Below are 27,873 nucleotides of genomic sequence, written 5' to 3'. Positions count from 1 at the left end.
CTAATATTTCTACTTTGAAGTCAGATAAAAGTCTCATGGCATGAAGGCCCCAGGGCTCACACTAAGTATCCATTAGAAAATCATACACGGTTAGGTCAGGGCAGTAGCAGCCCACAAGCCAAAAAGCAATAGATAAAGAGCTTTTTAACCCACAGTGTTTGATTCTAAAGGGTAATTCTAAAGGGTAATTCTAAAGGGTAATTCTAAAGGGTAATTCTAAAGGGTAATTCTAAAGGGTAATTCTAAAGGGTAATTCTAAAGGGTAATTTTAAAGGGTAATTCTAAAGGGTAATTTTAAAGGGTAATTCTAAAGGGTAATTCTAAAGTGTAATTCTAAACGGTAACTCTAAAGGGTAACTCTAAAGGGTAATTCTAAAGTGTAATTCTAAAGGGTAATTCTAAAGGGTAATTCTAAAGGGTAATTATAAAGGGTAATTCTAAAGTGTAATTCTAAAGGGTAATTCTAAAGGGTAATTCTAAAGGGTAATTCTAAAGTGTAATTCTAAAGGGTAATTCTAAAGGGTAATTCTAAACGGTAACTCTAAAGGGTAATTCTAAAGGGTAATTCTAAAGGGTAATTCTAAAGGGTAATTATAAAGTGTAATTCTAAAGTGTAATTCTAAAGGGTAATTCTAAAGGGTAATTCTAAAGGGTAATTCTAAAGGGTAATTCTAAAAGGTAATTCTAAAGGGTAATTCTAAAGGGTAATTCTAAAGGGTAATTCTAAAGGGTAATTCTAAAGGGTAATTCTAAAGGGTAATTCTAAAGTGGAATTCTCAAGGGTAATTCTAAAGGGTAATTCTAAAGGGTAATTCTAAAGGGTAATTCTAAAGGGTAATTCTAAAGGGTAATATTAAAGGGTAATTCTAAAGTGTAATTCTAAAGTGTAATTCTAAAGGGTAATTGTAAAGGGTAATTGTAAAGTGTAATTCTAAAGGGTAATTCTAAAGTGTAATTCGAAAGTGTAATTCTAAAGTGTAATTCTAAAGGGTAATTCTAAAGGGTAATTCTAAAGGGTAATTCTAAAGTGTAATTCTAAAGGGTAATTCTAAAGGGTAATTCTAAAGGGTAATTCTAAAGGGTAATTCTAAAGGGTAATTCTAAAGGGTAATTCTAAAGGGTAATTCTAAAGGGTAATTCTAAAGTGTAATTCTAAAGGGTAATTCTAAAGGGTAATTCTAAAGGGTAATTCTAAAGTGTAATTCTAAAGGGTAATTCTAAAGGGTAATTCTAAAGGGTAACTCTAAAGGGTAACTCTAAAGGGTAACTCTAAAGGGTAATTCTAAAGGGTAATTCTAAAGGGTAACTCTAAAGGGTAACTCTAAAGGGTAATTCTAAAGGGTAATTCTAAAGGGTAACTAAAGGGCAATTCTAAATTATACCCTTCTAATGGGGTTCGTTCATTTCTCGACTTTGCCTATTTCATATTAAAACGTGAAACAGAACCGTTTCCTTTGGACACAAGTGTGATTTTTTTAAATACTGGGAAATCAAAACTACCTGCAAACACAATCGCATCACGAGGACCAAAATCAAATCTTGCACACATTCTACTAAACATGACAATAAACCTGTTTGATGTTTGGTGCTTAACGGCTCTCAATGTCGTCAACGGTTGCGTTGAACGGTTTGAAAACGGTTGCGTTGCCCCCCCCCCCACCCCCTCCTCTTAATCAATGGATGTTGCCAAAAACGCTCAACTTTGGGCAACAGATTGAGCTAGCATTTGGCCACCAGACCATGTACACCAAATGCAAAGATGCAAAATCGGTAAAGAAACAAAAACAGAAAATAAACTAGGAACTTCGATCAGTTTGCTCATCACCCTTGACGATCAGTTATTTCATAGTTAATTATCCACATCATAGCAAGATGATAGTAACGAGCTCATGCATTGAAAGGGGAAATTGGAGAATGGTGATTCAGAGTTCAAAAGGGAAGGGGTAACATATACACGGCCAAAATCAGACCTGCATCCTGATAATTGGATGTCTCTAGTCATATTCCTTGTACTCCTGGCTCTGGGGGGTTGCTTGTGTACATCTCTCTTCTACGGCCAAACTTTTGATTTTCCTGTTCTATATGTTGAGACCCTTGGAAAAAATCTGGGTAACACTCCCAGATCAAGTACGTTTTTTCTGCACACCCCAATACGTGATTATGACTTGAGGCCAATTAGCCGAAATAGCAAAATTCAGTTTTCATGGAATAATTCAAGAGTAGGCAGCTTTAGATTCAAATGTAACATTTATTTATCATGTTTAGACATAACTAACACATTTTTAGCATGGTTCAATACTATAAACTGTCTTTTTTAGAAAAAAAAACCGTCATTTAGCTTTTTTTTTCTCCAAAAATCACTTTCAGTTTGAAAGGCGCTCAAAATCCGATCACCTCTCATACACCCAATTATGTAGATAAAGCAACCAAAATTTGTCAGAAGCTTCCTTATGAAGCCCTTTAATAGGGATAAACATGGGTTTCTTTGTGGCTTATCAGTCTTTCACATTTTATATTTTCAGCATATGGTCCGACCTTGCCGATTTTTACAGCCGTACAAACGTAACTAATATCCATTTTTTGTTTTTCAAGCGTGGCCGCTGACGATGGAGTCTGTTACTCTCTCAGGATCGCCCGAAGACAGTTCGTTTGATGCGACTAACTGCTTCATCTGCCAGAAAAGCGCGGGGGATAAAACTGTGAGCACAACTAATGGTTGCAAAAGGATACGAGAAGCAAGTTACATCCACAATGATCAAGTTTCCAAACGGCTTAAGCTGGTTAAAGGAGATGGGTTTGTTTATCATGTGACCAATGACTGTTACAAAAAATACACCATGACTTCAGTTCTCAATAGGAAAAGGAAGAGTCTCGCTGTATGCCAAGACCTGTCCCGTTCTGAGCAGGAAGAAGATAGAAGTACTCGTTCTAAGGCCGTCCGACATCCACCGAATACAGAGACGTCCACAACAGCCTTACGTCAAGTGAAGTGTATTATCTGTGACAGTAAATCACACAAACAACAGTACACGAAATATCGCATTAGTGAATCAGGCCGTGCTTCAGCCTTTCTGGCTGCGACAAACTTCTTTCAAGATGATGTGTTCACCCGAACGTGCGACCTTCAAGATGCGCATTCTGTGTTTGGAGCAGATCTGTACTACCACAGGGACTGCATGACTAAATACTTGTATAAGTATGACTCTCGTGATAAAGCTTCCATACCAAAAGTGTCTGAGAAACAGCTTGCTTGGAATCAGGTTGTTAAAGAGTTAGAGCAAGGCCTAAAAGAAGGGAGGGGTTATGAACTTAGTGCTATCAGAGACTCTTTGAACAATATTGATGACAAATGTAACTTTCGTAATAGAGATGTAAAAGTTTTCTTGTTGAACACCTTTGGTAATGAGATTGATTTTACATATCCCAGTTCGTTCAAAAAATCAATGATGGTATTCAGTGTTCCAAAGAAAGTGTTAGCTGAGCGCATTCGTTCCCTTGATCCTGTTCAGGTATGCGCTGGTGTGATTAGGAAGGCTCTAGATGAGTATGATTTTGGCCTTGACGATAGCTTTTGTGATGCGCATGATCTAAAGCATTCCTTGAGCGAGATGAATATCCCTGAACCTGTACTACGTTTTTTCAGTCATTTGTACAATTTCAATCCTGACACATATGCAAAAGCAGCCGAAGCTGTCATGACAGAAAGTGATGAACCAGTTGATGAGGATGAAGAAGATGATGATGACTACGATACCGGTAGCAAGCCATCAGGTAACAGCCTCTCCACACAGCGTTGCAGAAAGATACAATCTGTCTTCCAAGTCATGCACTATATCCATCACTGCGGTAGAAAGAGAACTCCAATGCATATTATGAATGCGGAATCAGTTCATGGTCTTGGGCGTGGTGGCAAAATTGTAACTACAGTTCTAAACCACGGAGGACTAGCAATCAGCTACCCGGAGCTGCGTAGGTACCAACATGACCTTGCCACGTTTACAGCACAGCACAACAACGATCGCGTTTCACTGCCGTCACACTTTGATCCTGGGCAATTCACCTCCGGTGCAATTGACAACTGGGACCATGAGGGGGCAAATGTATCTGAACATGACACTGTGACTGTTCTCTACCAAGACAAACCCCCGTCGTCGACCAGTAAACCAAAGATTTCTGACACGCAGGTCACACATGGTCCACAGTCATTCAGTTTAATATTAAAATGCCAGGTACTGTCCGACTTTCACAAGCCTGCACGCCGTGCTGACATCCCAGCAACTTACAAAGTGGCCGAACTGCCTTACACTTCCTCCGAAGCCGATGCAGCAAAACTGAAGGATATTTCTTGGTCCCTCGCACGCTTGAACGTCATGCATGATGAAGTGTCCATCTACCCCGAGTCACAAACAATGCCATCTTGGAGTGCTAGCAACTCTGTTTGGACGGAGGAGGCCATCCCATTAAAGAATCTTGCATTTGTGCCTGTTCTGCCGCATCCAGTTACAGAGTACGCGACAGTTTATACGGCTATGAAGAACTTTATGGACATTGGTTCTCAGCTGACTCAAAATGAGATACCAATGTATTGTGATGAAGGTGTTTTGTTGCATCGTCCGTGATATACAACTGCTGAGACCAGAGGAATTCAGGACCCTGGTTCCATGCCTGGGAACGTTTCACTTAGTGAAAACTGTTTTGAAATGTATTGGCAAACTCCTGGATGGAAGTGGCGCGGACATCACATGGTTGCAGGCCGGTGTTTTTGGTCCAACTGTCATCGAGAATTCTGTTCTACATGGAGGTCACTACAGCCGCTGTCTTGAGGGTATGCAGCTCCTTGCTGAAGCCTTTGAACGCCTCCAGTACAAAGAATTCTTCTCCGAGAAAGGCATCGACCAATATACACATGAGCTTGCCATCCTGACGAACCTCCAGTCTAGTGTCAAGGAGAAATGCATCACAGATAGTCAGAAGTATATGGTTCAGTTTGCTGATGCATCAAAAACGTTGGTCGAAGATTTGAACAGATTCATCCAAACACGGTCTGATACCAATGAAAACTTCAAGTTCTGGACTCAGTTCTTGCAAATGATGGATATTGTCCGTGATCTGTTGAGAGCTGATCGTGAAGGGATTTAGGAACTGCATCTTGACGCTGTCCAGCGTGCATTGAACCTGTTTGCGGCATTCGATTCGACCAACTACTTGCGATGGTGTTCTCTCTACCTTGAAGACATGCGACGTCTACCTGAGACTGCACCATCAGTTCATGAACAATTTGCCAAAGGCAATTTTTCAATCAGAGAGATACCCGGCCGATTCACCGCTGTTGGAGGAGACCAGAAATTAGAGCAAAGCATTAACCTTTCATCGAAGTGCAGCGATGGAGTCATTGGACATGCAAAGCAAAAACAGTATGTCGCCCAGTGGGACCTAATATACCATGAAATGATGGCAGTGAAGAACCTACATCGGCAATACAGTGATGTGATTGACAGGACACATGAGACTTACAGCCACCACGAATCATCTCAAGCCACAACGAACCGCAAAGGACATATTCAGGAGATGATGAGATTCATTGAAGAGAAGGGGTCCCCTCTGTCTCTAGACGCTTCCAAAACACTACAAAACTTTGTGACAAAAGAGGTTATGTCCGATGATATAAAAACTGACATGCTCAATGCCTTTTCAAAAGGTAAAGAGAAGTACCTGAAATTCAGAAAGGAAAGGTTTGTCACCAAGACTGAACGAATAAGCAGTACCATTCACCGCACAAACTTGAAGACGATGAAAACTCTTCGAAAGAAGCCACAGAAGACTACCAAGACGACAGTGAAGGAGATGAACATCGCTGAGAGAAACATAGAAATAGCTCGGGAGCGTGGCCTCACCACTGATGATCTCTTAAAGTACGATGTTGTTCCCTCCCCAGTGTTGTTTGATGATGCAGGAATGATGACTAAACCAGCAAAGAGCCAGCTACTGAAGGAGTTGGAGACGCACCAAAAACCGGAAGAATTTACATATAGTCATCGGAAAGACGCATCATTTGTAGTTGACATCATGGCCACAATCCGAAAGGTTAATGTTACGAAACTCCCCAAATTCAATGACCTTCTATCAAATTTCATGTCATTTTCGGCCATATATCATCGGTTTGGGCGGACTGACTATGTCTTTGACATGTATTCTGATGACCCATCAGTGAAGGACAGCGAGAGGAAAAGGCGAAGTGACACTCTACCCATCGAATATACTTCAGTAGAGTCATCAACACCACTACCTAAGGATATGAACACATTCTGGCCTTCCAACAACAACAAACTTCTCCTTGAAAAACTGATCTACAGCCATGTTCGTTCAAATATTGCAAATACCGGTCAGTACCCAACTGTACTCGGACAGGTGACCAGAGAGAACGAGGATTGGAAATGTATGAAAATGCACAACGGAGATGAGAGCGCACTGGTACACCTTCAATCCACATTTGAAGAGGCGGATCTTCGCATACTCCTTCATGTTTTGGACGCGCTCAAAGAAGGACACAAAATATGTGTTGTCATCTCCAATGATACTGATGTAGTTGTTGCCTTGCTCCACCACATGCCTGTCTTTCTCCAACATGACCTAGAGGAGCTGTGGGTACGAGCTGGAGTTGGAGATAGCACTCGGTATGTGCCCCTTCATACCTTGTTCGAGCGCATCGGATGTCAACTCTGTGCTGTTCTTCCTGCCGTACACAGTCTTACAGGATGTGATATCACTAGCAAAGTTGGGACCAAGAAAGCCGCCTTGAATGCCGAGCCAGAAAAGTTATTGAAGCACTTTGGAGGGTTGCCGACCCTTTCTCAGCCTTTGATCAAGAATGCAGAATCCTACTTGGTCAAAGTACTGAAACCAAAAAGCGATGCGAAGAAATTTTCGAACTTGCGTGCGGAGATCTTCCATCATGTCAAAGGGAGTTCTCATCACAACCTGCCACCAACCAGCCAAGGTCTCCTGCTACATATGAAGCGTAGCTTTTTCAATGCCTACAATATCATGCATGCTTTGGAGCTTCATCAAGATTCTGAAAATGTGATCGCACTTAAGCCAGAGGATTGTGGTTATACGCATGACAAGGAACAGCTGATACCTGAGACAATGTGGAAAACTCTAGAATCACATTGGACAGTTGTCTGTTCATGCACTAAGTGTGCCAGGTCAACATGCCCCTGTAGGACCGCCATAGTCAAATGTGTAAATTTTGGTCATTGCAAAAAGGCTTCCCCTGATGCCTGCAAGAATCCTGTCGCTTGATAAAGAGTACATGTATTGAAGTTGCACGGGTGGTAAATGGTGGTAATTGACAGCACGCGCTTCCTTGTTATGATAGTTATATTGGGTTTGTGGACATGTTATGATTTTAATTCATGAATCCTTAAGCTATGTAAGTGTAATAGTTTTGCTTAAGCTGAATTTTGAGCGAAATTTAGTCAACATCATTGCCAGGAGGTGTTTGGCGGCCATTTTGAAATTATGCAAATTAGGTATATTCAAAAGGGGTTGATTATGGTTCCAATGAATAGCTTGCTATCAAAAACCCATACATAGACACCAAAATCAGCCGAATATCACACTTACTTCTAAAGTTAGACCAATTTAACCAATTTTGGTTTATACCGCTTTTTGGGGTAGGGGTAACCTTTGTTAACATTTGACCCCACTGTCACTATACAATATAATGAATCATAAATATGATGCATGGAATTATTAAAGGGCTTCATAAGGAAGCTTCTGACAAATTTTGGTTGCTTTATCTACATAATTGGGTGTATGAGAGGTGATCGGATTTTGAGCGCCTTTCAAACTGAAAGTGATTTTTGGAGAAAAAGAAGCTAAATGACGTGTTTTTTTCCTAAAAAAGACAGTTTATAGTATTGAACCATGCTAAAAATGTGTTAGTTATGTCTAAACATGATAAATAAATGTTACATTTGAATCTAAAGCTGCCTACTCTTGAATTATTCCATGAAAACTGAATTTTGCTATTTCGGCTAATTGGCCTCAAGTCATAATCACGTATTGGGGTGTGCAGAAAAAACGTACTTGATCTGGGAGTGTTACCCAGATTTTTTCCAAGGGGCTCAACATATAGAACAGGAAAATCAAAAGTTTTGCCGTAGAAGAGAGATGTACACAAGCAACCCCCCAGAGCCTATACTATTGGGCAAAATAACCGATAAGGATTATAGTGAAGGTGCAATTGTTGACTATAGTTTCTCCTCTCCCCTGCTCCCTCTGAAAAGAGAAAAAGGAAGGGTGAAGGCAAGAATGGCATCTTCTCTCTTTGCAAGTGCGGGAATGCTGTCTCCATATGTTGGGTCATCGTGACCTGGCTGTACTGCAAAATCGCATCTGACTTCTTATGTATTTGAAAACCTCAAGAGTGAGAGCTTCAGACAAGTTTCAAACAAGTGTTTCATTGGAAAGTGGATGCTGCGTCAGGTACAGAGTTTATTTCTAACTCGACAGTAGCCTGGTGTTGGCTTAGCAGTTAGGGTGCCGGGTTGGGATCCTAGGATCCTGGGTTTGAATCCCGGTCGATCGCTGAATTAACGCCAGGGGGGTTGACTCAGCCTGTCATCCTTCCGAGATCGGCAAATTGAGTACCAGCTTGCTGGGATGAATGATCCCGGTGTGTACCCCGATTTAGAATAGGTACACCGTATCCCTGCGCATTGTAAGAGCGTGACCAAGGGTTGGCGTCAGGAAGGGCATCCGGCCATAAAAAAACATTGCCTCAAAACAGGGAACCATGATTGTCATGGGGCCCGCAAGGCTAACCCCCGCTCTAGTGAGGAAAATGGCCTTAAAACGATCATTCATTCATATTCATTCAACAAAGTATCTGATGAGTTGCTTACTCACCAGGTCTTAAGAAATAAATATGGGAAGGTATACTTCTCCCTTCAGTCTGGATAATCCAAGGTTCAAGTTATAACTTTAGGGTACCTCAGCCAGTCAGCTGTCATATCACCCAGCGAGTGCACGTGCAGACCGTGTAGACCTGGGGTGAGCCGGTCGACTGTCCCCTCAATGAGGCAGCAATCCGAAGAAACTTGCATGAAGCGCACCACACCACACTCCGGCCCTCGTCCCTCCAGCATTGTCACAGCAGCACCATGGTGTTCTGGATGGTAAGTGATAAAACTGTAAGATGCTTTTTCCCCCATTTGGCCAGTTTAGAAGTGTGTGCCTAGGCTTCGACTTTCAAAATCCGGTGAACCGTTGTGGAGAAATAGATTTTTTTTTTTTTTTTTAAATAAATATTATTATTATTATTATTATTATACCCAGGTCATTAAATTATATTAAAAGCAAATAGTAACTGCAAGTTGAACTGTATCAGGTGAGATGTAGAATTTCTTATTTGAAAATAGTATTTGGGCAATGCCGTAAGGTACGCAGCACTTGCGCATCACAAACGTTACCAGGTAGCCATTTTTGCAGGAATCTTTCTTGGGGGCCGGGGTGTAGAGGTTGTAGGAACGAGGCGGGAGGCTAGAATGCATTTTTGATACAACAACCAATTCACAGAACGAATCTGTTTGATTTGCAAGACTATTCTATCTAATCTATCTATAATTCCAGTAATCTCTGTGTGTATGTATGTATGTATGTATGTATGTATGTATGTCTGTGACCGCTGTTTCTCGACAACCACGGGTCCGATATACTTTAAACTTGCCAGGTATATTGCTGGGGACCCGAGGATGTGCCTTTTCAAGGTTTCATATTAATCGGACAAGTAGTTACCAAGCTATGTCCAAAAAACGATTCAACCAATCAGAGAGCAGCGAGCTATCACGTGTGCCGAACGTGCCGAACAGACTCTGCCTCGGACGGCACATTTGAGAGCGTATTCATTTATTTCACGTTGGCAAACTATGTTGGCGTTAAACTATGTTTTAAAACTAATTAAAACTAATTTGCGATTCTTTCGCTTTCCTGCGCGTTTGTGCACGCTCTGGCGATTTCTTTACCAAACTCCGCAAGCCGTTCGCTTTGGACCAAACCATTTCATGTAAATAGAGGGGGGGGATTGTCACCGTACTCGCAAGCCGTTCGCTTTGGACCAAACCATTTCATGTAAATAGAGGGGGGGGGATTGTCACCGTACTCGCAAGCCGTTCGCTTTGGACCAAACCATTTCATGTAAATAGAGGGGGGGATATAATTTTAGATATACAGTGAACCCTCGTTTATCGCGGGGGTTACGTTCCAGAACCCCCCGCGATAAACGAAAATCCGCGAAGTAGCGACCATATTTTTTTTATTTTTTTTATATATTTTAAAGCATTATGAACTCCCCACACTCTTATTAACCTTTCCCATACTCTTATAAACACTTCCTATACTCTTAAACACTTTTTACACTCTTAAACATACGTAATTTTAACAACATATAAAATTCTAATGGGTACTCACCATTGAAGATACTGTAGCTACCCATGGGTTCCCCAAGCAAGACCAGCATCAGAATCTCCTTGCTCCAGCCGGTGACGTCACCGGCGGGGATTCCCGGCGCGAGAGTGGCTGGTCACGTGACCGCTAAAGCGTGCCGCGCTTTGCGGGTATAATCAGCTACACCTGTTGATCACGTGACCACCGATTCACCGAAGCACGCCACGCTTGAGAGGCGTGGCTTTCGGTTTCTGGTTGTGCTTTATAATGCAGCCCGATAAATGGGCTTTTCAGTGTTCCCGAGTTGGTTTTGAGAATAAATATCTTCTCGGACGAGTTTGTGTCTTGCCCGTCATTTCGTCCGTATCAAGCAAGAGCCCCGGCTCTTCAATACTACAACTTGCGTGATGAAGATGATGATGAATTAGCTGTGCAGTACTGATGACGATGAAGGTGATGACGATGATGAATGTACTGGCGTTTTCCATACGCACGACTCTTTGTCTACCCTTCTACTGTACACTATGTACAGTATTTTATTTCTTGTAATATGTTTTAAATACTGTATTTTTCTTATTTCTTTACGTTTTTTAATTTTTTAGGCTAGAAAATGCTTATTTTACCACAAAAATATTTAAAATAATAGTATATAAAAATACATTTATACCGCAAAATCCCGCGATATAGCGAAAAATCCGCGATATAATTTTACATATACTAGCGAGAAAAAACCGCGATGTACCGAATCCGCGAAAAGTGAACCGCGATATAGCGAGGGATGACTGTATATATAGTACGGGCATGCCCTAGTACTACCAAATGCTAAAAATACAAGTCAGGAGACGACGATGGTTCACGAGAGCGTGGAATTCAATGACAAAGGTCAAAACCGACATTGAAAATATATAAATAGAACGTATTATCTGTTATGAGACTAGTTAGCTACACAATATCGAAAATTCGGTTCGATTCCGACAACTTTGAAAATTTGACCTTTTTTTTTTTTTTGTATACAACATCGAGGCTCGTGAAAGAGCGAACATTAATCACACAAAAAGTAAAACCGACACAAAAAACACAAAATAATGGGAGCGGTAGACAAGATGGGGAGAGAGGGGGAAGGACACAAACACATTTGAGAGCAGGGACATCGAGAGAAATGTGGGAGGGAGAAGGCTTTGGGGGAGGTGGTAGAGGTATGAAACATATGAACACTGAAAGGACTTCCAGGAAAGAAGTTGGAATTTCAAAAAAAGTGTATCTGGGATGAATTAGCAGGGGTAGAAAAGATCAAGGTTTTGGATGGGGGAAGATAAGAGATGGTGGTGAACAGCTGTTTTAAAGACCTGGAGGGAGGAGTGGGATTGAAGGGAGTGGGGGAGTTTGTTCCAGAGGTGGGAGAAAAGGGGAATGAAAGAGTGAAGGTGAGCAGAGAGCCTAGATTTTGGCAGTTTAACCATAAGAGGGTTACTGGCAGATCTTGTGCGACCTGTAGGAATATTAGGGGGACAGAGCACAGAGAGAGCTGGGGAGCAAGGCCGGAGAGGAGTCGGTAGAAGACAGAAAGACCACCAACCTGCCTGCGGTGAGTGAGTGAAAGGCCCTCGGAGTTAGCTTCATCGCAGGAGATTCCAATGATTCTGAAAGCTTTGGTTTCAACAGCGTGAAGCCGAGCTAGGTGCGAGGCAGGAGCACCGGCCCAGAGGGGGGAACAGTATTCCATTGAGCTGCGGATGAAAGCCTTGTATGTGGTGAGGAGCTCAGGTGTGCCAAGGAAGGACTTCACACGACGGAGGAGGCCCAGTCGGCGACTGGCTTTGGAGGCCAGCTAGTCTAGTAGGAAGACTAGGTCCCCCTGCACCCCGCGGAGATATACTTCTAATCAGTGTTTCTAGATTGGAAAAAATGTGTAGAAAATGACTAGCTATGGCCCCAAGCTGAAATAATGTCCCACATACCATTTTTATGCAAATTACTGCTGCCATTATCAAAAAAAGACTAGGTCCCCCTGCACCCCCCGGAGATATACTTCTAATCAGTGTTTCTAGATTGGAAAAAATGTGTAGAAAATGACTAGCTATGGCCCCAAGCTGAAAAAATGTCCCACATACCATTTTTATGCAAATTACTGCTGCCATTATCAAAAAAAGACTAGGTCCCCCTGCACCCCCCGGAGATATACTTCTAATCAGTGTTTCTAGATTGGAAAAAATGTGTAGAAAATGACTAGCTATGGCCCCAAGCTGAAAAAATGTCCCACATACCATTTGTATGCAAATTACTGCTGCCATTATCAAAAAAAGACTAGGTCCCCCTGCACCCCCCGGAGATATACTGAAACTGGCAGTGACTGGTGATTGAAATGCGGTGCCTTTTTGTGTTTCAGGTCGAGGTACGTGAACTCCCCACGATCTACAGCAACCAGGAAGAGACTGATACCAGGGTGGTTCTGTACCTCCATCATGCTGCTACCATCGGATACAAGAACGCTGTAGTCAGAACACCGGACACAGACATCCTCCTGATCCTGCTCCACCATGCCCACAACATCAAGCTGACGGTGTACCTGGATACAGGGTCAGGGAAGCATCGCCAACTTGTCAACGTCTCTGAGCTGGCAGAATCCCTGGGAGAGGACTACTGTGCCACTCTCCTGGGGTACTATGTGTTCAGCGGAGAAGACTGCACCAGTGCCTTCAAAGGGAAGGGAAAAGTCGGGCCCTTGAAAAAGCTGGAGAAGAATCCCAGGTTTCACAGGGCATTCGGTGAATTTCACAGGGTATTTAGAAAAATAAAACTTTGTGTTAACGTCTGTGTAGACGGACCTTAATATGAGTCTATTATTTCGTAAAACTGTGATTATTTTGTAAATAAAGCACTAATTAGCATACTAGTATACCATAGACACATGTAATCATGTTATGAATAGTTCTATCATGATCTATGCCCTTCAAAACATGGGTCTAGACACCTTCATTTTTCAATTATCTGCAATATTGGCTGAGATATGTCAAAAATCGTTTTTTTGATAATGGCAGCAGTAATTTGCATAAAAATGGTATGTGGGACATGTTTTCAGCTTGGGGCCATAGCTAGTCATTTTCTACACATTTTTACCAATCTAGAAACACTGATTAGAAGTATATCTCCGGGGGGGTGCAGGGGGACCTAGTCTTTTTTTGATAATGGCAGCAGTAATTTGCATAAAAATGGTATGTGGGACATTTTTTCAGCTTGGGGCCATAGCTAGTCATTTTCTACACATTTTGTCCAATCTAGAAACACTGATTAGAAGTATATCTCCGGGGGGTGCAGGGGGACCTAGTCTTCCTACTAGACTAAGCTTGGAAATGTAGTTTTCCCTAGAAAGATCATGGCAGATAGTGAGACCCAAAAGCTTGAGCGACAGAACTTCTTGGAGAGGATTGTTGAGAAAGTAGATGGGAGGGTTTTCCAGTCGGTCTTTTCAGAGAGACATTGTAAGAGTGTGAGATTTGTCAGGATTGAAAGACATGTTCCACTTGTTTGACCAGTCTGTGATTTTGTCCAGGTCTGCAGAGAGTGAGGAGGCTGCAGACTGCCGATCTGAGGGATAAGGAATGGAGCGGCAGATAGTGGAGTCATCAGCAAAGGGGCAGAGAGGATTTTCCACAGAGTCGGAGAGATCATTGATGAAGACCAGAAATAGCACAGGGCCCAGAACACGACCTTGGGGAACTCCAGCCAGAACAGGCAGGGAAGATGAGAGAAATCCATTCAGGGCCACACGTTGCCTACAACCAGAGAGGAAGTCTGCAAGCCATGAGTGGAGATTTCCATGGATACCATAGGAGGAGAGTTTGGTGAGCAGAGCTGGGTGCCAGACCGTATCGAAGGCACGTGATATGTCAAGGGAGACAGCTCTGATTTCCTGTTTGGCATTGAGGACCTCCATCCATTGTTGAGACAGCAGAAGCAACATGTCCAGAGTAGAATGACCTGGTCTGAATCCAAATTGATGATCAGAGATCAAGCCATTGGAGAAGAGGAAGGATTTCATATCCGAAGCAATGATGGATTCCATGACTTTGCTGATAATTGGAAGCAGGCTGATTGGTCTGTAGTTGCAAGGATCTGTTTTTGCAACTTTTTTGTGTAAAGTGGTAATGTTTGCTTTTTTCCAAGATGCTGGCAGATGACCTTGAGCAAAAGAGAGGGTGAAAAGAACAGAGAGAGGGTGAGATAGAGCGGCAGAGCAGGATTTTAGGACCCATGGGCTGATGCCGTCTGGTCCAGTTGCAGAATCAGAGTCGAGGTTTGACAAAAACTTCTCCACCTTGTCAGGAGAGAAGGACACAGAGTCCAGGAGCAGTTGGGTTCGACTGGGAAAGGTGGGAACAGAGAGAGATGGGTTTGGGACACATGATTTTGAGGCAAACACAGAGTTGAGGCATTCGGCTTTGTCACATGCGATGTCAACTGTGTAGCCATTTGAGGTAAGGGAGGGGATGGAGGGGGAACAAACAACAGAAATGGATTTGACCAGACGCCACCAGGACTTGGAGGAAGGAGACAGGTTTGAGAGTTCAATCTTGAGTGTGGAGAGATAGTGCTTCCTGGCACTCCTGAGGTTAGACACACACTTGTTCCAAGCTTGGTGGAAGGAACTGAGATTGCCTTCAGTTGGATTTGCCTTCCAAGAGGCAAAGGCAAGTTGTTTCAGGGCAACTGCCTCACCACAAGATTAAGATCAAGACACAAGATCACAAGATCATTGTTCGCGAAACAGGCCCGGACAGGCCAGGCCCGGAAATGTCAAAACGAAGGTTACTGACCTTGAAATGAGATAGAAAATAATGTATAATCAGTTATGAGGTTAGTTAGCTAAACAATACCGAAAATTTGGTTCAATTCTGACAACTTTGAAAATTTGACCTTTGTGACCTTCAAAGGTCGAAGATTCTTGAAATTTGTTGGAAAACTTGTATTTCATGATGTATGTGATAATATAAGATCATGTACGACATTTCACCCTATCAGGAAGCGAACAATGTAATAAAACCATCAAAAATTGACCTTTCTAAATTTCGTGACCTTGTGACCTTGACCTTGGGGCGAAAATGAAAAGTCGAGCTCCGTGGGGCTAGACACATGACATTGGCCTAACCAAATACCGAAACCCCTGTCAGATTCCCCCAACTCCCTCGGAGAAGATGTAGCCTGAACTCGGTTACCCCCTAAAAAGACATCTTTTTTGGGCGTGGCTCCGCCCACAATGGGCGCAATACGCCCCCTCTAGGCAGGACACAACTAGATCATGATATCAACCTCCCACCCAAGTTTCATCAAGATCGGATGATATCATCGGGTAGTTATGTTGCGGACAGACAGACAGACACACACACAGACAGACGCACACACACGACGAATATAGTGGTCACTTGATAACTCGTGAACCAATTATTTACAAAGTATCAAGGCAATGATATTTACAAGGCCGTGTGACATAGCCAGACCTACCTTTCCCCATCTAAGTATTTGTGTTAGATTCAATATGTTTGTGCAATATTGCTCAATGAGAAAAAAAATTTCATGATTAGTGGTAAGCAATCTCGCATGCACACGGTGTGTGAACCCTCGCTCTCATCGAGCAGGCCCTCGGCCTGCCCACGTTGGGGTGGCCCCTGATAACCAAGCGGTGATTGGCAGAATTAAAAGCCGCGCATGGGAAATGTAAGTTGCGCTTGCTTATTCCAACAACTCCCTAACGTTCAAACTACTGTTCTAATTAATGACAGGAAGAGGAGTTGCATCCACTTCAGGAATTTAACAAGGATAATTTAAATAACGACAAGTAACAAAACAAAATTACGACTCAGCATTAATTATTAAATCAATTAATCTGAAATGAAAAAAAAACAGACAGAGCATTTAATCTCATCTTAAACATGAATGCCACAAGCCTGGTAATGCCAGAGGATGCATAGGGATAGTAGAATTTGCAAATTATAAAATAAGCTTGCGGCTCTAACATGATTGGCATCGGACCACACACGTCTGGCGAAAAACTCTTGCTCCGCCAAAGCGGAGTCAAGAACACCTGTGGCCTAACTTTGTGCGCACATACTTAAATATACTCCTTGTTCTTCCCTAAGCCTACATATTGTACGCAAACTAAATAAATCGTAATAAAATTTCACAATTCTCTGTATTTGAATATGTCTGAACCTTACAGGATTGAAAACTGCTTGGCCAAGTAAGCTCAAAGTTTGCCTACAGGCTCAGGGCACCCAAGGCTAGGTCATTGACCTAATTCTTCTTAAATTCTTCAACCAGCATCCCCCCCCTCCCCTCCCCCTCCAGCCATCTTCGTGAGGGTTGGAAACTAGTTGCAATTTTCACCTGTCCATGACATAGTGCCTTCAGAAAGTATTCACACCCCTTGACCTTTTCAAATTTTGTTGTGCTACAGCCTGTATTTAAAATTGATTAAATTGAGATGCATTTGTCACTGAACTACACATAATATCCCATAAAGTGAATGTGGAATTTTGTTTTTTTTTAAGGAATCTTTACGACGTGCAATCATACATTCGCAATGGTATGCGTACAAATTATGGAGCATGTGTAGAGATAGGTAGGTGTGCACATGAATAACACACTAAATCAGTAAGTCCGGCTTTCCCTCCTATGTCAGAGTGAATACGCACACGTACGGACGGTGCTCTGCTACCTTGGACATGCACCTGATGACAATGCGGCGATTCTGTTAGCATCATATTTGCGCGGCATTTCCTAACATGCTTAATGACATTGGCCTGCTGGGCCAGAGGAAAGCGGCCCCCATGGGTCCACACTGATGGGAGCAGGACTGCACTCACCTCCTGCAGAAGAGCCAACTCCCTTCAGAACAGCCTTCCGCCCAGAAGTTTCTATAAGGTCCTGTAGCTTCTCAATAGGAAGAGTGCTTTCCAGGACCAAGCGCTCTTGATCCGCGGCGATCTCCAACATCCGCACTCCTGTTTTCGGAGCAACCAACAATGCCTTGTAAACATGGTTGGAAAGTATATTTGTTAAAATATTTAATCATCAAGGGAATTCAATGGTTAACAAGCGTTACACCTAGGTCCCCCGTCGGGGAAGTGATGTGAGTTGACAAAGTGGAAGACGCAGAAAACATGCTATGATATGATATTTCGCTCACAAGGTTCAGACATACATGGCGGCGGCCATCTTGGATTTTGACGTGGCGACCCAATTTTAAACAGCGTTCTTCCTTATGCCTAGATACACCCACACACCAGATTAGAAGTTGGTACTTCGCTTATTTTTCCAGATATTCCACTCACAAGGTTCAGACCTACATGGCGGCGGCCATCTTGGATTTTGACGTGGCGACCCAATTTTAAACAGCGTTCTTCCTTATGCCTAGATACACCCACACACCAGATTAGAAGTTGGTACTTCGCTTATTTTTCCAGATATTCCACTCACAAGGTTCAGACATACATGGCATCAGACATACATGGCGGCGGCCATCTTGGATTTTGACGTGGATTGCACCCACACACCAAATTCAAATGCGGTCCTTCGCTTACGCACGCACGCATGCACGTACGCACGCACGCCCCCACGCACGGACAGACGGACACACGGACGGAGAGGAAAACCATAGCCCCCTTTCGCTCCGCGGTGCGACGGGGGACAACAAAAAGCCAAATGGTTAAGTCCTTTTGCAGTTAGCTCGGATAAAGTTGTGGAAGTAAGAAGAAAAACATCCAGAAGATGGAAAAATACTCCTCTCAGAGCAAGACTAGAGGGTTTATTTATTAATTTTGTTGCTGAAAAGACAGCTTTGTCTAATGTTGGAGTTCATTTCTGTTTGGCTCTCAATATTTAATTAAACCCTTTGGCTTCGGCGGTAACGACTGGTATGTGCGGTGGCGATTTATCTGAGTTGATATCTTGGTTACTGATTCAATTTGTACAGCACAAACCGTGTTCCATTCACAAATTCTGATCAAACAGCTATTAGTGCCATATTAAGTATGCATATAAAAACATAGATGGGAGGATGGCTTTTTTTTTTTTAGACGGTTGTTTTTTTAACGTTTTTTTAGACGTTTTTTTTTTTAGGCTGAGAGGAGCCTAAAGCCTAAAGCCTTTTTTAGACGTAGAGGTATGCAAACTCGTCTCTAAGCAGTCTTGCCTGGGTTTAAATTGCGACCAAGCTAACACCTGTAATCCTGGTGTTTTACAGGTAGGGCGATTCATCATTGTGTGTGCCGTCCCTCGGATGGACGTTGAACGGGCGTCCAGTCTGCCGACATTAGTTGGTGGACGTGAAACATCCCACGATGTCATTCCCGAAGAGTAGGCGAATTATCATCAGCACCATGGGTTGACAGGATGACCAAGAGGTATGCACACTCGACTAAGCTCAGCCTGAGTTCGAATCCTGACCCAGCTATAAACTGTCATCCCGGTGTTTCAATGCATGTGCCGTCCCTCACAAGGACATTAAACTGGGCCTACTATCTGCCAGCATTCGTTGGTGGACGTAAAAAGATCCCACGGCGTCCTTCGCGAAGAGTATGTGCGCTATCGCCAGCACCATTAACAGATTCCAAATTCCTGCCCGAACCAGCAGAGGGCACTGCATCAGTGGCACAGCTACACCCTCAGCCAATGATGCTACACCGCAGCCTTATGCTGCAGACTTCCAACTTCTTTCCTGGAAGTCCCGGCAGTGTCCATATGTTTTATACCTCTCCCACCCCCCCCCCCCCTTCCCATGCCTCTCCCCCCCCAAAGCCCTCTCCCTCCCACAGATCTCTCGATGTCCCTGCTCTCAGATGTTGTGTTTGTGTTCCTCCCCCTCTCGCCCCATCTAGTCTACCGCTCCCCATGTTATATGTTTTATGTGTCGGTTTGTCTTTCTGTGTGATTAATGTTAGCTCTTTCACGAGCCTCGATCTTGTATACAAAAAAAAAAAAAAAAAAAAAAAGACAAAGAAGAACCGGCACCATTAACAAATTCCTGCACCATTAACTACTGCTGGGAAGGCAATGGAAAATCATCCTTGCCATTAAACCACTTCGACAGCACCGACGTCCCGTAACAGAGTGTACTACATCAGAATCAGATCAGATTTGAAAACACTGGCAGCAGTCTGTAAATGAACGACTCAGAATGAATGATATCAAATGCAGTGCCATTTAAATCCCCTCACCTGGCACATCGAGGAGGACATCTATGACAGCCTGCTCGCAGCTCCCACAAGACATCTCGACGGCAAACTCGAGCTGCTCACACAAGCAGACAACAAAACAAGAACGGCACTCGGTAGAGCACGCATACCTCCGCCAGGCTGAACAGTTTGTTTTGTATCCCAATGATAGGCCGGATCTGGATTCGGACCTGAACCAAAATCTAATCGGCTTGTTCTTGTCAACAAACCAACTCGTTCACGAAGTTTGGTCATAACTCGTCCATAACCTTTTTTTTTATCGTGTGTGTGTGTGTGTGTGTGTGTGTGTGTGTGTGTGTGTGTGTGTGTGTGTGTGTGTGTGTGTGTGTGTGTGTGTGTGTATATATACATCTATATAATAATACCGTAAGGACTCGACTTTGTTATCCCTTTTACGCCGCACCCAGTGACCCGATGCCCACGGCACTAATGGATTTACGATCTATGAACCGCGCTCTTTGTTTATCACGTACAGCCATACTCTAAAAATCTGAATTAGCCGACGTTGGGCCCCAAAAGCATCCGATTAACTGCCCATACGACACCATCTTACGACGCCATCTTTTTGGCATCTGCTGGGTGAAGGCGAAGCAAGCCGTCCGCTGATTGGACAGTCGAAGGCGACAGCAAACCGTCCACTGAGTGGACAATCCCAGTGGTGCTATGCCGATTCCTATTACGAATCTGTGATGAAATCGTCATCCAAGTTACGACACTGATGTTATTCTCCTCATGGCCGCTACGCGACCCTTTCGCGGTTCCTATATATATCAGCGCAGACAGGAGATGTAGATCCATCACCGCAATGTAACTCTATAGCTCCTCTAGGCTTCCATAGAAAGGTAACGATTCTGCTATATATATCATAAGCTCATTTATAGTCATACCACCTGTACGCACCTGTATTCACCTGTAATATTAATACAATGTTTATTGGTTTCTCTCTAGATGCTGTTGAGAACGAATTTCGATTAAACCTACCTTATGGGTCGATGTTGTATCTTGATTTCACAACACTTAATCGAAATTCCTCTCCTGACATCGCTCGGAATCAAGATAATGCCCACGCTCCTGCAATGCTCGCCTCGGAGAAGAATGCCCAGCGGAGGACCCGTCGAGCTAGCGCCAGCTACGGAGCTCCGACTACTCTCGCCACCGGTCTGCCTCAAAAGGGCCGGATGCGATGGGGACCTCGCAAGCCTTTTGCGGGACCGCGTCGTCAAAACGCAAACTGCTCTCCTGAGGCTCGAACGCCGGAGCAGGCATGACGGACTCTGGCAAGGCGCCTGCTGCCTGCCACTGGGAAATGTCCTGGGCCGCAACCCCGTCGGAACAACGGACCCGCTTGGAGCCGAAGGTACGAATCTAGCCTTGGTTGCTCGAAACGCTAACGGCTCCGTCCGAGAGAATCATCCTAGATTTGCGTGCCTCGGCCCGAGATGAGATTCCCACGCGAGTGATCACGACTCCCATGTCGGCCATGCCTCCACACGGCCGGCACACTCCGACCACTCGCTGCTCAGTGGAACCATCTCCTCCGCGCGAATCGTGCACTGCTCGTCGGAATCACGCCGTGCCTCTCACGACCGGCTCACTCCGACCACTCACTTCTCGGGAACCATCTCCTCCGCGCGAATCGCGCACCGCTCGTCGGAATCACGCCGTGCCTCTCACGACCGGCTCACTCCGACCACTCGCTACTCGGTGGACCCATCTCCTCCGCGCGAATCGCGCACTGCTCGTCGGAATCACGCCGTGCCTCTCACGACCGGCACACTCCGACCACTCGCTACTCGGTGGACCCATCTCCTCCGCGCGAATCGCGCACTGCTCGTCGGAATCACGCCGTGCCGCACCCGGCCGGCTCCCTCCGGCTGCTCAGTGGAATCACCTCCTCCGCACGAATCGTGCGCGCTGCACCCATCGCGGGCCCTCTCTGCGACGCCGGCGATTCCTATCGCTGCTCGTCGGAACCCCTCTTACGCGCGAATCACGCGCCGCACCGTCGCTGGATGGAATCCCTACTATGCACGACGCGCCAGTTGCGCGCGCCGCATCTTCGCTGGATGGACCCCTTCGCATGCGATTCCTCTCGCAGGCCCTACTCTGTGAGGCCGGCGATTCTGATCGCGGCCGTCGAAATCCCACCTGCATGTGGCTACTCAACGAGGCCGGCGAACTCCGCTGCCCGGAATCGCCTCAATGGAGGCTCGCTTGGCACCATGCGAGGACTCGTCGCAGCACGGATGAGTTTCTAAGGACGTCGAGCGGGACCTTCATAGCCTTTCACGACACTCGGGCTTATGCTTATGATGGTTGATCGTATACCATATGTATGCTATAAGATGATCGTTCTTCTTCGTCCTTTGTTTTACCTGATTTGTTGTTCCCGATCTTCAAACGGCGTATTCGTTAAACACCTGCGACCATTGTACACCGACTGCTTTCATTCCTTTTCCACACCCCGCGTTTCACCCAATTAATTTAATTTGATAAACTGTTGGATTGAATTAATGTGGTGTTGGTGTAGAGCAGGCTTGACGGACCAAATGGCCTCCTCTTCATCCTTCATGCTCAATGCAAAATAAACGAGACGCTACTTCAGGTCGTGCAGTCTATCGCTACCAAGCATGCTCGCCCTCTCGACTCGGCGTGCTCGCCCCTCGACTCGGCGGGCTCACCCGCACTGGATCAACAGGCCGAGCTCAACTTTCGGTTTCCCTCGTACGCGGTGCGCCCTAGATATTACTTTCGCCCGTCGGCCGGGTTCGTATTCCGTATACCGATCTCGAGCTCGCTCGAATGCTGCTGCCCAATGGACGCGAGACTTTAGATTTCGGAGTGCTACTTTACTCCGTCTGGGGATACCGCTCAGCTAGAACTCGCCGTCAAACCCGCCCGCACGCGCCCGAACTAATTGATGACGTCATCGACTATATCACGCGTTTGCTTTACAGCGTCATTAACGTAATTGCGTGCTCCCGCGATCTCATCAGGGATTCGTTTACATTTCCATGTACCTTGGTAAACTACGTACCAAATGTCCTTTACGTAAACGACGTAAACAACGTAACGCGGCGCTACCTCAGGGTCGCGCGCCAGCGCCGTTTAGGGAGTACACGGTGACCTCGTGAAATGGTGACATTGAGCGTCGCGCCCGACTCCCTTGTCACCTGCGCATGTAACGGGGGCACCGTACTGCCTGCTCGCCCTTGACTCTGGGCTCGTTGTTTATCGGACAGAGCTCTTGGCTCGTACATTTCGAGACTGCGAGACGCCTCATCTGATTCCATTTTCCCTCTGCCCCAGACTGACTTTGACTCAGCCTGACCCAGACTGTGAAGGTCGTCTGTCTTCGGTATGCCGCGCGCTGCTGCAACCTCGGTGGGGGGGGGGGGGGGGGGTGGGATCGGGAGCACTTAACCGATGTTTCGTCTACCTCGACAATCTTACGGTTTGTGGATATGTCCAAGGGATATGACCATGATGCTAATCTGCAGCGCTTCCTTGAGGTCGCGCTGGTATCACTTAACTATGCACGAGGATACGTGCAAATACTCCCTACGCACGATGGATAGCTTTTCTGGGGTACACCGTGACCCATGGCCCTGTCGCTCCGGGTAAGGAGCGTCTGCGCACGATGGATAGCTTTTCTGGGGTACACCGTGACCCATGGCCCTGTCGCTCCGGGTAAGGAGCGTCTGCGACCTTTGCTCGACATGGCCCCTCCCTGTGATCGGGCCACCTCGCCCCTTGTGGGGGCCCGGGAGGTTATTGTTGCTCGCCCGGGTGCCGTCCGGTATAACGACTCCCACCTCGCCCCTTGTGGGGGCCCAGGATGGCGTCCATGGATGACTTTGTGTCTTTGAGTGTGTCTTTGTGTCTTTGAGCGAGACTTTGAGTCCATGGATGGTCGGTCCGAGCCATTCCATGAAGGTGTTGAATGGATGGCTTGGTCGGACATCCGAGGATGGACAGTCCATCCGGGGCGATGGCTGTCTTTGGGTCTCTGTGCCATTGCGTCCGTGGATGGTCGATCCATCCGCGGTCCGGCTGGATCCGTGCCATGCAATGATGGCGTTGAATGGATGGATCGGTCGGACATCTGGGGATGGCCAATCCATCCGGGACATCTAGCATGACAATCATCTCGACATCTAGACAATCCATCCGGGACAACGCTGGGACAAACATGGTTTGTCCAGCCGGGACTCTCTCTCGGTCTGCCGATCTTCTCCGATCCTCCGCGCGCGCTGTACAGCTGGACAGGATTGCCATATGCATCCCGGAGGTTCTGCGCGCTTCGCTGGAGAGGCGCGTTTCGGTCGTTTTGTGCGTCGTCGTAATCAGCCATGCCGGTCGTCCAGGCAGCCTTCAGAGGCCGCTCGTGTCTCGTGCGATCGCTGCCAACGGTAGATTCGCGTGCCGAAACAAGAGTTTGTAATGCGTATGTACCCTTGGGAGCCAAGGCAGGTACAGACTTACTGTAATGGACTTACTGTAGTGCTTACTGTAATGGACTTACTGTAGTGGCCTCCTGTCATGTAATCTTACTTACTGTTACGGCATACTGTAAAGAGGCTTACTGATTTACACATCTTCCACATCGACACATCTTCCTGACATGTGTTGCCTTGCGACGAATAGACATGGCTTACTGGTTTACACATCCTCCACATCGACACATCTGCCTGAAATGCGTTGCATTGCGACGAATGGACAGTCGCTCTTCGTCAAGGCACACCTTATGTAATGAGTTGCATATCGCCAAGGTACACCTTATCCATCTAGCTACTGTGCCGACTACCTCACTGTTCAACGAGGTACAAATTATCTAATCTAGCTACTGTGCCGACTACCCCACTGTAAGACTACTGCTACCCACGGGCTCATCGTCTTCTCCCTGGGATGAACACTGCTTGCTCGGTTCGATATCTTCTTGATTGGGACTTCCTCCTCGATACATCTATATCTGGGGATTGATCGCTAACCAGGCTAACAGGCTGAAATGCAGTCACCCTGCCATTGGGATTGATGGCCCCTGGACGTTCGACCGGCAGTGACATCATTCCGAAGTATTTCGTTCTTTGCATTCCTATGTATCCCTCTGTATGTGTCTGCTGTTCTTCACCGCCTAGTTAGGATCTAAGCGCGGGGAGAATGTGATGAAATCGTCATCCAAGTTACGACACTGATGTTATTCTCCTCATGGCCGCTACGCGACCCTTTCGCGGTTCCTATATATATCAGCGCAGACAGGAGATGTAGATCCATCACCGCAATGTAACTCTATAGCTCCTCTAGGCTTCCATAGAAAGGTAACGATTCTGCTATATATATCATAAGCTCATTTATAGTCATACCACCTGTACGCACCTGTATTCACCTGTAATATTAATACAATGTTTATTGGTTTCTCTCTAGATGCTGTTGAGAACGAATTTCGATTAAACCTACCTTATGGGTCGATGTTGTATCTTGATTTCACAACAGAATCCATTCATTTTTCAAAAGTATATCGTAGCGTTGTCATTTAAGTCATCATCTCTTCTCCAATGGCTTGATCTCTGATCATCAATTTGGTTTCAGACCTGGTCACTCTACTCTGGACATGCTGCTACTGCTTTCTCAGCAATGGATGGAGGTACTCAATGCCAAACAGGAAATTAGAGCTGTCTCCCTTGACATATCACGTGCCTTCGATACGGTCTGGCACCCCGCTCTGCTCACCAAACTCTCCTCTGTTGGTATCCATGGAAATCTCCATGCATGGCTTGCAGACTTCCTCTCTGGTCGTAGACAACGTGTGGCCCTGAATGGATTTCTCTCATCTCCCCTTCCTGTTCAGGCTGGAGTTCCCCAAGGCAGTGTTCTGGGCCCTGTGCTTTTTCTGGTCTTCATCAATGATCTCTCCGACTCTCTTGAAAATCCTCTCTATCTCTTTGCTGACGACTCTACTCTCTGTCGCTCCATTCTTCATCCCTCAGATCGGCAGTCTGCAGCCTCCTCACTCTCTGCAGACCTGGACAAAATAACAGACTGGGCAAACAAGTGGAACATGTCTTTCAATCCTGACAAATCTCACACTCTTACGATGTCTCTCCGAAAAAACCGACTGGACAACCCTCCCATCTACTTTCTGAATAATCCTCTCCAAGAAGTTCTGTCACTCAAACTTTTGGGTCTCACTATCTGCCATGATCTTTCCTGGGAAAACCACATTTCAAATCTGGCCTCCAAAGCCAGTCGCCGACTGGGCATCCTCCGTCGTGCGAAGTCCTTCCTTGGCACACCTGAGCTCCTCACCACGTACAAGGCTTTCATCCGCAGCTCAATGGAATACTGCTCTTCCCTCTGGGCTGGTGCTCCTGCCTCACACCTAGCTCGTCTTCACGCTGTTGAAAGCAAAGCATTCAGAATCATTGGAATCTCCCGCGATGAAGCTAACTCCAAGGGCCTCTCACTCACTCACCGCAGGCAGGTTGGTGGTCTTTCCGTCTTCTACCGACTCCTCTCTGGCCTTGCCCCCCCAGCTCTCTCTGGGCTCTGTCCCACAAATATTCCTACAGGTGGCACAAGATCTGCCTGCAACCCTCTTATGGTTAAACTGCCAAAATCAAGACTCTCTGCTCACCTTCACTCCTTCATTCCTCTTTTCTCCCGCCTCTGTAACAACCTCCCTCACTCTCTTCAATTCCACTCCACCCTCAGGTCTTTAAAACAGCTGTTCACCACCATCTCTTATCCTCCCCCATCCAAAACCTTGATCTTTTCTATCCCTGATAATTTCACCCCAATTCCACTTTTTGAAATACCAACTTCTGTCCTGGAAGTCCTTGGTGTCCTTGTGGTTTATACTTCTCCCACCCCCCCCCCCCTTCCCACGCCTCCTCCCCCCAAGCCCTCTCCCTCCCACACATCTCCCTGCTCTTAAATGTTGTGTGCTCTCAAGTGTTTGTGTGCTTCCCATTCTCTTGTCTTCCGCTCCCTCTTTTTATATACTGTATTTTGTTTGTCTGGTTGATTTGTTTGTTAAGTAAATGTCAGCTCTTTCACGAGCCTCGATTCAGTATACAAAAAGTAGATTGCAATAAATACGTTGTTCATATACGCTCTCTTCATTCTCATCTTTCTTCCTAACTCTTACTCAGACAAGCAAATCCCCTATGCCATCCATAAATGGTACACTCTATCCATACACCACATCCTCCCTTCCGTGGATGTTCCACGGGTTTCGGCTAGTATATATATATTCCTCTCAGAGGCTCGGTGTGTGTGTGTGCCATTGAACACATCTCTGCCATAATATATATATATATATATATATATATATATATATATATATATATATATATATATATATATATATAAAAATTTGCGTACATATTATATATATATATAAACGTTTGCGTACATATTATATATATATATAGGACTATATATATATATATATAAAAGTTTGCGTACATATTATATATATATATAAAGGTTTGCGTACATATTATATATATATAGGACTATATATATATATATATATATATAAGTTTGCGTACATATTATATACATATATATATAAAAGTTTGCGTACATATTATATATAGGCCGATATATATATATATATATATATATATTGTTGCGAATATGGAATTTGGCCTCCATATCCGCTTGTAAATATTCCCCTATTTTCTCCGATACTCCCCAACTCTCCCTTACCCCATTCCCTAGTCCCATTGTCTGTAAACAACACCCATTAGAGCCGATCTTCCCCTTCATCCCCCCATTAAATGTCGTGCCCAGGTCCCCCGCACCACACGTAGACAATTATAGGACATCTTGCTAGTTATTCTTAATCTATGTCAGTTAAGGACTTGTTTCCATTAATTATGACTCTTCGTTGCACCAGAATGTGATTATATGGCACCTGTTAGGAAGTTTAGGACCTCCCCATACCTCTCCGCATCTCTTCCCCATGAAGAAGCGCCAACTACAACAACAACAACAAAAGAGGGGGGCGGCGCGGTGACGGCATGGGGAGTGGGCGTCCTCCTTCCGGCTCGGTTAGCCGCCATTGACCACGCGCTCCACGGGGTTACCACGAAGGGGCTCCCTGTCGGCCCCTCGTCAAGGGCGGAGCCGGTAACCCCCGCACCCAATGAGAAGCCATGGGCCGATGCCATCTGGGGCGGCGCTAACG

General features: G+C 45.2%; 1 protein-coding gene across 3 annotated transcripts in view; it reads right to left on the bottom strand.

The window, feature by feature from the left end:
• The window catches only part of CCS (copper chaperone for superoxide dismutase), a 95,733-nt gene that overhangs the window by 52,206 nt on the left and 15,654 nt on the right, over nucleotides 1–27,873 (bottom strand). For all 3 annotated transcript variants that reach the window (XM_068128248.2, XM_078784884.1, XM_068128246.2), the window contains exons 2-4: nucleotides 19,662–19,734; nucleotides 17,310–17,447; nucleotides 8,998–9,175 (exon numbers count right to left, since the gene is read on the bottom strand). In XM_068128248.2, the coding sequence (XP_067984349.2) occupies nucleotides 8,998–9,175; nucleotides 17,310–17,447; nucleotides 19,662–19,734 (389 nt within the window). The remainder of the gene's footprint in view (nucleotides 1–8,997; nucleotides 9,176–17,309; nucleotides 17,448–19,661; nucleotides 19,735–27,873) is intronic.

Source organism: Myxine glutinosa, chromosome 9, assembly GCF_964187855.1.
Source record: "Myxine glutinosa chromosome 9, kmMyxGlut1.1, whole genome shotgun sequence".
NCBI lineage: Eukaryota > Metazoa > Chordata > Myxini > Myxiniformes > Myxinidae > Myxine > Myxine glutinosa.
Note: the sequence above shows the minus strand (reverse complement) of the source record. Positions and strands in the feature narration are given on the sequence as shown.